Source organism: Astyanax mexicanus, chromosome 13, assembly GCF_023375975.1.
Source record: "Astyanax mexicanus isolate ESR-SI-001 chromosome 13, AstMex3_surface, whole genome shotgun sequence".
In the NCBI taxonomy this organism is placed as follows: Eukaryota; Metazoa; Chordata; class Actinopteri; order Characiformes; family Acestrorhamphidae; genus Astyanax; species Astyanax mexicanus.
This window is the reverse complement of record NC_064420.1, coordinates 35,965,797-35,978,266: the sequence shown is the minus strand read 5'-3', so window position 1 is coordinate 35,978,266 and position 12,470 is coordinate 35,965,797. Positions and strand designations below refer to the sequence as shown.

The following is a 12,470-nucleotide window of genomic DNA, read 5'->3' as shown; positions in this document are numbered from 1 at the left end:
ACAGAATGAATGGGACAATTTTGCAATTAATTTAAGCCAAACATTTTGACACACAGGTAAAAATATGTAAACAATTGATGAAAATGACGTACTTATTCTTTAGCTCCACAATAGCCTGCACAGTCCTGTTGTTATAGTACAGATTGATGGTGCGCACCATCTTGGTTCTTTTGAGATCTCCAATCTTCACAGTGACTTTGCTGATGGTGTGGCTGCCAATCAACTTCACCACTTGCTGTGTTGTGGTATAGCGAGTATCCACTTTGATAGATGACAGTTTGATGTTCTAACCAAACAAAATGATGCAATAAATAGTGATTAAACAATATATATTGACCAATATAAAGGTTTAAACAATATAAAAATGCACTCCCATATGATCCACTGTACTCACAGAGAAGGGCACTTCAGGATTGTTGCACACTAAGCAGGGATCACTTTCAAGGTAAAATCCATCAAATTCCACCAGTCCAGAGAGGGTGCTTAACAAATGAGACAGTAAAACAATTAAAATTGTGATGGAAATGACATCAGAGCAATCAAATGATCATCAACAGACTCTGTAAACTTACTTATATATGTTGGAGTTGGGATGATTGGTGAGAATATGGTTTTGTGCTCTCAAAATCTCCACAGCTTTCTGAGAGTACTCCTTCAGCTACACGCATAAAATGCAATAAACAATATATGGTGAGAATTTTATTTCAGTATTTAAATTAAACCCCACAACAGATTTACCCGTCACAAAATTTCAAACGTAAAATGCATTTGATCTGTACTAACATACCTTCTTTTCTGTCTGAGGGGTCTTAAGAGAAAAGTAGCCCAGAAGGTCCACAAATTGAGCAGCTTTACGACCATAAGCAGGGAGCTCAGGCCAGATAGCCCAGGTCAGGTCCAGCAGCAACTCCTGCTGAGATTTGTTGGAGTTCCTGTAAGCATTTATAATACAGAGTTAATGACATACAGTGACTTTCTTTTTGACTAAAGATGTCAATTATTAGTTGTAAAAAAAACAGTGGCCAAAGAACAGAGCCCTGTGGTGTACCTGTAAATGTGCAAGGCCAAGCAGTGTGCTTGCCAGCGCACAGATGAAGAGTTGGACTCCAGCAAGAAGCAGCGCAGGAACTGAATCAATGTCTCTTTGTCTGCAAACTTGTTGAGCTGACCAACCAGAGCAGTGCACAACTGATCCTCCTGGCTAGCTGCTCCCTCGCCTGATAACAGAAGAAAACAAAAAAAAAAAAGTTGAAGCAACCTTGGCAAAGTGATTTTTCACATTTGTTGCATTCACAACACATCTGTTCTTGAAAGTATTGGTAATCACCTTCTTTTTCCTTCTCCTTGTCCTCCTTCTTGCTCTTTTTGCTGGACGACTTGCTCTGAGAAGACTGTGAGGCTCCAGTCCCTGAGGCAGAACCTCCAGAGGAAGAGGCAGCCAGGACTTTGCTACCACACAGAGCACAGGAAAGCAGCTGCAGCAGCACTGGAGACACACCTTCATCTACCAGAAAACTCACTTGCAGAAGGAAGTACAGCACCGCTGCAAAAGAAAAGACAGAGACATTAGTTTTGCAAAGGTATTAATACTGGCATTTGCAGATAAAACTGGGCATGCCTGGTTTAAATAATTTTTTTTTAATGTATTTAACTTGTGAAAAAAATGTAAAAACATCACAAAAATTACCAGCGAAATGTAGACATTCTTATAACAAACAACTAAAAGAGATCAGTATTCCAAAGGGCAATCTGGGCTTTTATAGATGTCTACACAATGAAGGATACCAAAAAGATAATTTCAAACATATATAGGAGCATTTAGATTACTCTGAGACACTCCACAACATAAAATAAAATCGAAATGGGAGAAAGAAAGTGACTCGATCTCAGATGAAGACTGGGCTATCTTTTGTAGATGGACAATGTCAACATCACACTCCAGATTATTAAGAGAATTTAACTGGAAATGCTTGGTTAGGTTTTTTTTAACTCCTAAAAGAAGAGCCCTGATAGCAAAAGGAAAGCAGCAGGGATGGTGCTGGGTGTGGTACTCAGATGGCCGATCAGTTTCACATTTTTTGGGAATGTCCAGAATTGGCTGGCTTTTGGCAGGAGATTAGAAATGCTATAGTGAATTTGTTTGGAATTGAGTTTGAATTTTCATGGCTGAATCTTTTCATGGGAAAGGTGCTGCATTTAGTAGGAAAAAATGATAAATATTTGCTTAAATACTGTTGGCAGCAAGTAAAAAGTCTGTAACTAGAAAATGGATGCAGCAGGATACCCCAACAAAAAAAACAGTGGATTGATGCGGGATTCGAAATATACACAATGGAAAAGATTTACGTTTATGTTGCAGCTAAGATAGAATCAGTTTATTAAATACTACTGGGGATAAATGGATCTTAACCTTCCCTATGGGCGAAACTAGCACTTTGAAATAATTAGCACTGTGCAAAATGATGTAACTCATGATACAACATGTAAACTGACTCTGTAAGCAAAGTGGCACCCTGTGTTTCTGCAAGTCAGCCTCTCCGGGGCAGTTTGAAAATTGGGAGAAAAAAAAAAAAAAAAAGTAATTAAAAAAAAATAAAATAAAATAAAATAAAAATACCAGTAAAATGGATCTTCCTGAAAAAAAATACAAATTGATGCTAATGAAAGCCAATGTTTTCCTAAATTGTGCACACATGGAAATTTTTTTGCCACTTCATATCACTACCATAAAACATACTCACTGCAGTCACTTTAATGCTTTTTTATGCATACTTGCAAACATTGTGAGTCTTAACCCTGATGAATAAATATATATGTATAAACATATTTCTTCTGCTCGTGTTTCATTAATAAGGCCAATGAGAGGACAGCCAGGCCTGCTCTATAATTAGTGGCCATAATACACCTGAGAACTTAACTCAAGCCCTAAAGACAGGACACAAAATTCAAATGCAATTTGTAGACCATACATATCCAATATTAAACTAATTCCCTAAAAATAGAAAAAAAAAAATTGAAAACTTACAATCATCCTTCATACAGAACTTCTGCCAGTTGACAGTTCTCTGTGTGGCAATTTCTGCACATGCTTTCAGGTGTTCCATCTGAAACAAAACAAGAAAGAAGCAAAGTCCCAATATCAGTACCTGTGCACCTCCTATGCAACACAGACTACACATATACTGTACACACCACACTCTCAGGGCTTTGCTCACTCACCAGACTGATGAGTGTGTCATACTGTAGAGCAGAGCCAGAGGTTGCTGTGACGATGCCTCCCCTGAGGAAGATGCCCTGCTCTTCCAGAAGCTTTTTGATGCTGCGAACGTGAGAGTCAAGTGTGTGGAGATCTCGAAGCTGGCGGTACTTTTCCTTCGACCCGCAAATAAACAGCAGGAGCTTCCTCACCTGCCTTCTCACAAACGGAGTCTGCTGGATCATCAGGTACTACAAAAGAATGAGAAAAATTACTGATCACATGAAATCAGTGAAATTAAGACACAGGAAATGTGAAACTGTAAGAATGTGTTCCTGGAAAGTATACAACTGCCATACCTCAGAGAGAAAGTAGAACCAAGAATGGTCAAAGATGGGCGGTGGAATGCGGGGGTTTGTGTCAGCAATCTTTTTGATCTGATAGGGCAGGCGCAGCACCATTTCAGTGAGGAGCTGAGAGTATGCTTCAAAGACATCAGCAGCATGACCCTGACGGAAAAAAAGAAGATTATAACGCATGATATAGAACAAAACATGCATAAATATTAAATGACTTGGCTCCCTGCAGTAGATTGCACAGCATATAGAACTGGCTTGTCCAAGATCATAGAGAGAAGCTGAGAAAGCCTTTCTGCTTACTGTTAAAAGTACACATTGATTTGGTGGCTGAGCTTAACAACTTTCTGATTAGTTTCTTTTATTTATGGTCAATTCGGGCTGGACAATAATTTAATGTCCTAATAGAAATTGTTTCTATATTAGTGATGCTAAAATATGAATTCATATTTTAGATTTTTTTTTAATAAAATATATTGGAAAATCATAGTGCTATCCCAGGCTTTATAACAAAGGTACAGTTACAGGTAACTGTTTCCTATGAATTCATTGTCATTTTTAGGTCAATAAAGGTAAATCAAACTTAAAGATACAAAACCGTAGACCTCAGGCAGTGGCTTCATTTCTCTATATCAATATAGGATTGCTTGTTTTACAGAAATTAAGACAAATAGTAATTAGTGGTGGGCAATATGACCCTAAAATAATATCACAATATTTCATGGTATTTTCATGATAACAATACTCTTGGCAATATGTCAAAACACTAAATTTAAAAAAATATATTTTAAGATTACACTACTGCAAGAAAATGACAATTAAATTTTATTAGTGTGTACAATGATATGACAGACCCCTAACTGAGATATTAAAATTACAAGGATTTTATCAGATTTGTAAAAGAAGTCATTGATTCAAAATGTCATGATACTAATAATGCACTCCAAATATTTCTATATATGCAGGATTAAAGTAAAATAAATGATACTGTACAGATATAATCTGTCTCTGAAAATATACAACGGGGAAATGAGAACAGTGAAGATTTTTATTTTGCTAAAAACAGCTTAAAAGTAGTACCCTGATGTGATAATTAGGGGGGGGGGGGGGGGTAATATGGCACGATGTGTCAGGGTATACTACCATTCACGATATTCAAAAATGTTGGTGATATTGTGTACGATACAATATGGCTCACCCCTAACAGTAATAATAATTTTGGTCATATTTCATGCCTTTTTTTTACTAACTGGGTAAGATCATGTTAAAACCCGTATTTGTTTTAAAATTGAATAGTGAACTATTTTATTCAATTATATATTTCATCATACCTACCTACCTACAGTTTACACAGGCACTCTCACAGCCGTATAAAGTGACACGGCTCCAGGTCATAAAAAGGGGGTTCTCACCTTGACATACTGGCGCAGGAAGAAGGGGCTCATGTCAGGGGGAGAGGAGGAGGTGTGGGGTTTGAGGAGCTGACTGGCAGCTGCTGGCTCCTCCTCACCCTGCTGAGTCTTCCAGAACTCCAGCAGAGACTTCAGCACATGCAGGCAGTAGTCTATCGCACCCAGACTCAGCAGAGCAGTAGCCGTAGCATTAGAGATAAGAGAGGAGGACTGCAGAGGATCACAATCAAAACAGAAGTTATGCCAAACAATTTAGTGAAACTAACTTAAACATGATGAGTTTCTTTGATTTTACCAAATAGAAAACCTTTGGAATATAATCAAGAGGAAGATGTATGATCACAGGCCATCAAACCAAACTGAACTGCTTGAATTTTTGCACCAGAAGTGGCATAAATTTATCCAAAAGCAGTGTGGTGGAGGAGAACATGCCAAGATGCATTAAAACTGTGATGATTCCACCAAATATTGATTTCTGAACTCTTGAACCTTTGTGAATATAAACTTGTTTTCTTTACATTATTTCTTATTTTCTGCAAATAAATGCTCTAAATGACAATATTTTTCTTTGGAAATTGGGAGAAAAGTTGTCTGTTGTTTTATTCTATAAACTACAATGTTCATTTTACTCAAACATATAGCTATAAATAGCAAACTCAGAAAAACTGATTAAAAAAATGAAGTGGTCTCTTATTTTTTTTTTAGAGCTGTAGAAATTTTAATATGCTTGATACCTCAGAAGATGACTTTGAGCCGGACTTTGTGCGTGACATGAAGACACTGAGTAGCCTCATGATGACCAGATGCACCTCATTTACTGGGCTGCGCTCATTCTTTTTGGAGACGTCCTAAATACAAAAACATTTGCAACATGTAAAACCTGCTACAGTTGAAAAACAATGAACAATCAATTTTGTGTTTTGTGTTAACTGAGACCACTGGTGATGAACTCTGACCTTTTTGTGCATGCCAAGCTCGGCAATGAGCTGAGCCAGCAGGTCGTCCAATGCTCCTTTGTCCTTCTCATCTTCTCCATCCAGGTCAGCAGTCAACATGAGGATCACCTGCATGTATGGGATGGCACGCACCCCACCCACACTGTGCAGCTGGGGCAGGTGCTGCAAGAGCCGCTCCAGCAGCATCAAGCGCACCATGTGCAACCTGGAGATAAGGGACACATGCAGAGAGTTTTTAACTGTAACCTAGAAATAGCAAAGCCAGAGGTCCTCCAGGACCGCAACGGCCCAACCCTAGCACAGACAGATTGACTGGTAAATATAATCAAACCTGCTTAAACAGTAGCTCTCTTATGGTGTCAAAAAATGTCTACTGCATTTCAGCACAGTAATATTTGCGTGCTTGACAACATTTTTTTTTTTTTAATAAATTAGTGATAGTACCTGAAAAAGTTTTGAAATAGGACCTTTTCACTATGCTAAGCAGCAGCATATCCAAACAATGACATCTTCAATGTATTTTCTTAACCCAAAAGAGCCCATACTGATGTGTCACAGACCTTTTAAAAGATGTGGAACATTATTTACAGAAGTTTCTGTCTTTATAATTTATTACGAAACTAAGGGACATATACTGAACATCCTGGGAGCATCAAAGGGCAGTGTGCAAGTATGTTTAGTATATTTTTTAACAGAATGTAGTAGTGCTGTTTTAGAGCTGGAGATAAAACTAGTTTTTTAAAGAGTGTATTTTTTTTTTTTTTTACAACCATTTAAATCATTCAAATGCTTTAATTAAATGTTTTATGTTTCATAGAACTAGTTCTGACCTGATTACTAAAACAATATAAAGTGGTTTGTGTTACATCAGGATTTTAACTTTCAAATATTAATCATGTAACCATGAAAAAACATTAATGAGCTGCTTCCTGAATTCTGAATCAATATTCAGAAACGGGTCTGGGCTCTCATGGGTTAAGCTGCAGAGAATCATTAATATTTCCAGCTGTTTCAGGACTTTCTGGTTGATTGCTGAATCTGGTAGCTCTTATTTTCTGTGTATTTTCTATTTAAGACGGGTCTGTTATCTCGGTTTTAGCATATAATAAGGGTTGTTGTGTTGTCACATTTTATCTCCCCTTTATTGTTACCCAATTATTGGAATTTATTGTACTCTTATAACACTTTACTCATTTTACTGCATTATGAAATAAATAATGAAAAAAACAATTCATAACAAATGTGCCATTTGATTCTCAATATAAGAAAGCTTTGCAGCATCCAGAGCTGGAGTTATGTTAAAGGCAAACCTGTTGCTGGTGTGGATGTCTCCCTCATTTTCTCCCTCTCCTTCCGAGCCCTCTCCCTCCTGCTGGGCTGTGGTGGTGCTGATGGCTCCTGTGCTGGAGCTTACGCTGCCTGGTCCTGTAGGGTGACCTTCCACTGCTGTGTCCCCATAAGCACTGCTGCGCCCAGACACTAAAAAAAAAAAAAAAAAAAAAAAAAAAAAAAAAAAACCTCAAATTCTACAGTCAGCCTCAGGCTTGGATGTCAAAAGATTAATTAAGAACAAAAAGATATCATATAAGATGATATATAATAAGGCAGATTTGCATACTCACCGTTATGTTCTCCAGCCACTGAGTCGATGGCACTTCCTCCGCTCTCAGAGCCCACACTGCCCCCGTGCTCGGCGGGAGAGGTGCGCAGCGTGGAGCCGTCTGTGGCTGCTGTGCTCCCCTCATCGTCCGAGGCTGGGGCTGAAAGTATAACCAGAGCTGTTACAGGAAAAAAACAGCAGGCTTTGCAAGGGGGTTTTCTAAAGGTGCACACAAACAATCATTACAAGCATGCCAAAGTTTTCTATATGTAGAGGGAGCACTCTAGCCCAGGGCCTCTGTGCTTTGCACATATAGTGCTTTCACTGCTCCAAACACTCCTGGTTCAACTAATTAGCTCATTAACAAAGCAATTCTATACGGCAGAAGGTGTGTCGGAAGCAGGGAAACCTCTAAAATGTGCAGAGCAGAGCAGGGTGCCTGGATGAGAACTGAGAAACAATGCTCTAGCCCAACACTAGTACAAAAATAAGAAAACTAAACATAGGGCATGCAATATACTTAAAAATGTATTCATTTTGTGATGTTGATGTGCTATCAATATTAAATGACTACACTATGAATGTATCTGTTTAAAGCACTACTACAACAGTGGGTGCAGTTACCTGATGCGGTTGTATCAGACAAGGTGCCTGCATCCAGAGACGATGAGCTGGGAGCCTGGCCAGAAAGGCCCAGACTCTGCAGGCCCAGAGCACTGCTGCTACTACCTGTATCAGGAAGACAAAGAAACATTAAGAAAATAAAAATAAAAAACAGTGTTCAAACACTTTTTAAATTTTGCAAATTTTTATGGCCATCAGCACAGACATAAATAATAAAATTAGAAAATCATTTAAAACTATAATTAAAATTGATTATAGTCAGCCTTAAATAAATCTGATAAACAATCTTTAATAATAAAATGTGTGTCAGATCCTGAGAGCTCCATTGTCTACGGCTAAATTACTGAATTAACTCTGAGCTGACATATCTTTTAGCTCAAAATAGATTTTTTCCATCGATAAACAGAAACGCAAAGATTTGTAGAACAAATTTCCATGAATTTTCCAAAACTTTCCAGGTATTTTTATTTTTCCAGAACTTGTCCAGGCCTGAAAACTGCTATTTTCAATTTCCATGACTTTTCAAGGTTTTTCATGACTGTACGAATAACGTAAAAAACTAAACATAGACAATATAGAGAATTTCTTTTATGTACATACGCATAAAATGCTTGGCTTATGTGAGTCAAGCTATTGACCAAAATATTAACCTTGCTGATCCTGCTGAAGACTGAGAGCTATGGCCAGTTCAACCATGGTCTCATCATCAGCATCAGGCGGGATATCCAGCATCGGGGGGAAGCCCTCAGCCCCAGCCAGGAGAGCCTCCAGAGGTGATGGGTTTCCATTGTTTACATTCTCCGCTGTTTCCAGAACCATGGACTCGGACTGTAGATCAGAGAAAAGAGAGTTACATAACACCTGCCTTCATGTACTATTAAAAAAACACTATTGTTCAGGATTCTATTCACTCTTACTCAATAACAGTAAGCTAAAAAAATCTAACAGGATCTCAAAAAAGGCCAATCCTTGGCCAAAACTCACCACCATCTCAAAATCTCCGTGGTCCACTTCATTCTGTTCTTGGCTCTCCTGCCTGCCACCTTCCCCTCCTGTCATACCCGACGGCTGCATCTTGTCATCGGCATCATCGTCGTCATCATCATCCTTATCACCTGAGCATTTAGCAAGAAATGTGCCAAGTTTAAATAAAGTTAAAGTATAAGACATTTAACAAATACATGACGTTGCTCTCCAATAAAAACAGATATCTTTAAAACTGCAACTTTACAGTACAGAACTACTTAAGTTTAAGAGGTTCATTTCTATTGGTTCAGGTCTTAATACATTTTTAACACCGTGTAAGTGACAGTGCGTGTGTTCAAATTATAAATAATTAAAAATCTACAAAAATGAAGATAGAACTTGTTTTTCATTGGACAGGGACGAGATCATCCTTAATTAAGCTCTTACCCATTGGAGTGTTGGAGCGTGGTGGAGACGGCAAGGTCACATGCCTGCGCTTGTTCCTGGGTCTCAGCACTCTTATCAGGGCCTGCTTGCAAGCAAAGCTTACAGACGTATCCTGTAACAATTGTAGATATCAAAATTTACTATTTATAAATCAGCCACATGAGGCACAATGCAAGTATTAAAATGGCAAAAAATGACATCACAGTAACAACATATGTATGATATCTTACAGGGCAGAGCAACATCTGCATGTAGATTTTGGAGGCAACATTGATGTAGTCCAATTCACATGTGCAGTAGCCATGGATGATGTCCACCAGTGCATTTACTGTGGCTTCAATATGAGTCAGACCTGGGAAAAAAAATAAATTAATGTGGGAATTAATGGTGTGAGCAAAAATTGTGTAAATATTTTTGATAAATTGCCAATAAACACAGCCTAAAATACCGAGATCAGATTATTTACCAGGCAAACAGGCAGGAGCAAGGAAAGCATTCTTGGGTTTTAGAGCATGGAGCTTCCAGAAGTTGTTCACCAGCTGCATGATAAAATTACAGCCTTCAGCATCAGCCTGCTTCAAGCCATCCTTACCATCTTCACTCAGATCTAAAGAAGACAAAAGATCAGTTATAGTGAAACAGGCTTTAAACACAACATAAAATATATTAAACAAATGTAAGATGTTAATGATTATTTTTTTCTTGTGTACCTGTTTCTACATGAGACATCTTGGACTCTGTGAAGTGCACCAGGTTGTTGGGTCTCATGATGGCAATGGAGCGGGCAGTTATCACCAGCCGCTGGAACACGTCGGGGTCCAAGTCCTTACCGTCTTTACTACAGCTGTTCAAACACTGCACTGCATTGCTCAGCAGAGACTGATCCTACATAGAAAGAGAGATAAATCAATAGGGAAAGTGGTCAAATTAGCCCAGGTTAGGCCCTGTTTATCTAGATGTGCCTGTGTCCATACCTTGTGGTTGTGGTAGGCTGTGCGGCTTGTGTGCAGACTGGCCAGAAGGCCTTTGGTCTGCTGTTGGACTCCAGCAGGAGTTGGCATAGACAGAAGAAGAGTGGCTAACTCCAGAGCTGGGCCTTTGCTTTTTTCCTAAAACATTATAAACAAAGAGGTGCAAAATTTTATTTATGTTAAAATGTTTTTTTATGGACTTTTGTTTGTAAATTAGATTAAATTAAAAGTTAACAGCTTATACTTGCCTTCTCACTGGCAGTGCCAATAGCATAGCAGCTCTCCAGAGCTTCCAATGAACTGACCACCAACCTGACAAGGGCAAAGAAAATATTTATTCCCATAAAATGCATGGAATTTAAATCTTAAAAAATATTAAATACTTCAAAACCACACAATTTAAAGAATTGCACAAAATACCAAATCATATAACTATGTTTATAAGCATCTAAGTGAGCAATAACATGAGATAATTCATGACATTAAAGAAAAGGTGAAATTCTCTTGCACCTTCTTTTTATATGCAATTAATTGCAAGCTTAGTGTAACTGTTTTCCTTTTGCCTTGTGTGTTTTCACACACACACACACACACACACACACACACACACACACACGCTCACACACAAACACCATGCAAACAAGCAGAGAAAGGGCGGTTACTAACCGGTCCAAGGTTGATAAGGACTCAGTTTCGCAACTTTATTTTATTGTTTTTTTTTTGGGAGCAAAGAAAAAGAAAAATGTGTGAGGATCACAGAAAGAAACAAGTAAATAAAATGATTTGTATGTAACAGAGGACATGTAAGCATGCAAGCACAAGTCAATATGAAGGCAGCCATGCACTGGACGCACCACACACTCCTCCACTCCACACCTCTCTGCCCTCTTTCTTGTACTAAGTATTATTAAAACCTTGTTTTATAGCATCAATGTGTTAAAAGAAATTATGTTAATGATATATGTTAAAAGATCACATGTAGAGATGAACACTAACAGTGAGGACAGAGAAATGGAACAAAAGAGAAGGATTTTGAGCTTTGAGTACCAATATTACCGAATTGTACTTAAGCTTTGATCTGAAATCAGAGAAACGAAGTATAAACAGTGCACAGTCCAGACTTACCTCTCCAGCACTGTGCCGCTTGTGGAGGTGGGAGTGGTGATATCGCTGTCCCCAGTGCCATTGCCCTGATTCAGGTTGGGGCTGCACACATTGTTGACAGAGGCAGAAGGGAAGTCCTCTGGAGGTTCATCGGGCCAGCCAAACTGCTCTTTGGTTTTGCCATAGATCTTTATTGAGTCTAGCATTGTGACTCCTGCAGGGTCTACAGAAGCTCCAACTAAATCAAAGTGAATGGATATATAATTAATAAATAACACAGGGTAGTTCTGGGCAGTATACCAGTTTTTCCACATACAGCCATACTGCTAGAGGCTCTGCAGAGCACTGTGTAGAACATCAGCGGCAAAAAAAAGCACAGTAGCAGAGCTTAATAGCTAACGCTAGCTGGAGTTCAGGTCAGTTCAGTGGAGCCTCACACCGTCCTGCCTGGAGAAACATGAGAACAGAACTCTTGGAGCTTCTGCTGCTCCTTGCAATATGAGTAACTATAGCCCTTTTAAATATATTAATACTGTAGTTTAAAGGACAAATAATAATGCACACTGAACTAAATTTATTTGTGAAACTGACAAACAGCTGCTTAAATACTGTAACGCCTCTGGTGGCTTTAATAATAATAATATACTGTATATTGATATTAAACTTGTGTCTAATTGAACATTTGAGAAATCTTATACTTTGAATACTTACATTTTGAGTATTTTAGTTCCCTTTTAAGTGTTTATGGAAGCATTTAAAATATTTAGTTTTGTAAAGGAAGCCTGTTCAAGTTGTTGGCATATCTCTTTTTAAGGTCTATTGTTTAAATTCTTCAGCT

The 12,470-nt window shown here is 38.3% G+C and overlaps 1 protein-coding gene across 11 annotated transcripts in view; it reads right to left on the bottom strand.

The window, feature by feature from the left end:
* The window catches only part of ubr4 (ubiquitin protein ligase E3 component n-recognin 4), a 51,148-nt gene that overhangs the window by 15,904 nt on the left and 22,774 nt on the right, over positions 1-12,470 (bottom strand). For 8 of the 11 annotated variants that reach the window (XM_049462980.1, XM_049462978.1, XM_049462982.1 and 5 more), the window contains 25 exons: positions 11,654-11,870; positions 11,195-11,227; positions 10,777-10,840; positions 10,532-10,666; positions 10,268-10,442; positions 10,024-10,164; positions 9,788-9,909; positions 9,558-9,669; positions 9,129-9,259; positions 8,795-8,972; positions 8,145-8,249; positions 7,543-7,698; positions 7,231-7,399; positions 5,921-6,125; positions 5,699-5,812; positions 4,965-5,174; positions 3,556-3,705; positions 3,220-3,447; positions 3,026-3,104; positions 1,328-1,543; positions 1,049-1,217; positions 788-932; positions 573-658; positions 395-482; positions 93-286 (listed from right to left, as the gene is read on the bottom strand). In XM_049462980.1, coding sequence (XP_049318937.1) covers positions 93-286; positions 395-482; positions 573-658; positions 788-932; positions 1,049-1,217; positions 1,328-1,543; positions 3,026-3,104; positions 3,220-3,447; positions 3,556-3,705; positions 4,965-5,174; positions 5,699-5,812; positions 5,921-6,125; positions 7,231-7,399; positions 7,543-7,698; positions 8,145-8,249; positions 8,795-8,972; positions 9,129-9,259; positions 9,558-9,669; positions 9,788-9,909; positions 10,024-10,164; positions 10,268-10,442; positions 10,532-10,666; positions 10,777-10,840; positions 11,195-11,227; positions 11,654-11,870 — 3,622 coding nt within the window. The remainder of the gene's footprint in view (positions 1-92; positions 287-394; positions 483-572; positions 659-787; positions 933-1,048; positions 1,218-1,327; positions 1,544-3,025; positions 3,105-3,219; positions 3,448-3,555; positions 3,706-4,964; positions 5,175-5,698; positions 5,813-5,920; positions 6,126-7,230; positions 7,400-7,542; positions 7,699-8,144; positions 8,250-8,794; positions 8,973-9,128; positions 9,260-9,557; positions 9,670-9,787; positions 9,910-10,023; positions 10,165-10,267; positions 10,443-10,531; positions 10,667-10,776; positions 10,841-11,194; positions 11,228-11,653; positions 11,871-12,470) is intronic. The other 3 variants (XM_049462981.1, XM_022677449.2, XM_049462979.1) reach the window with 2 other exon arrangements.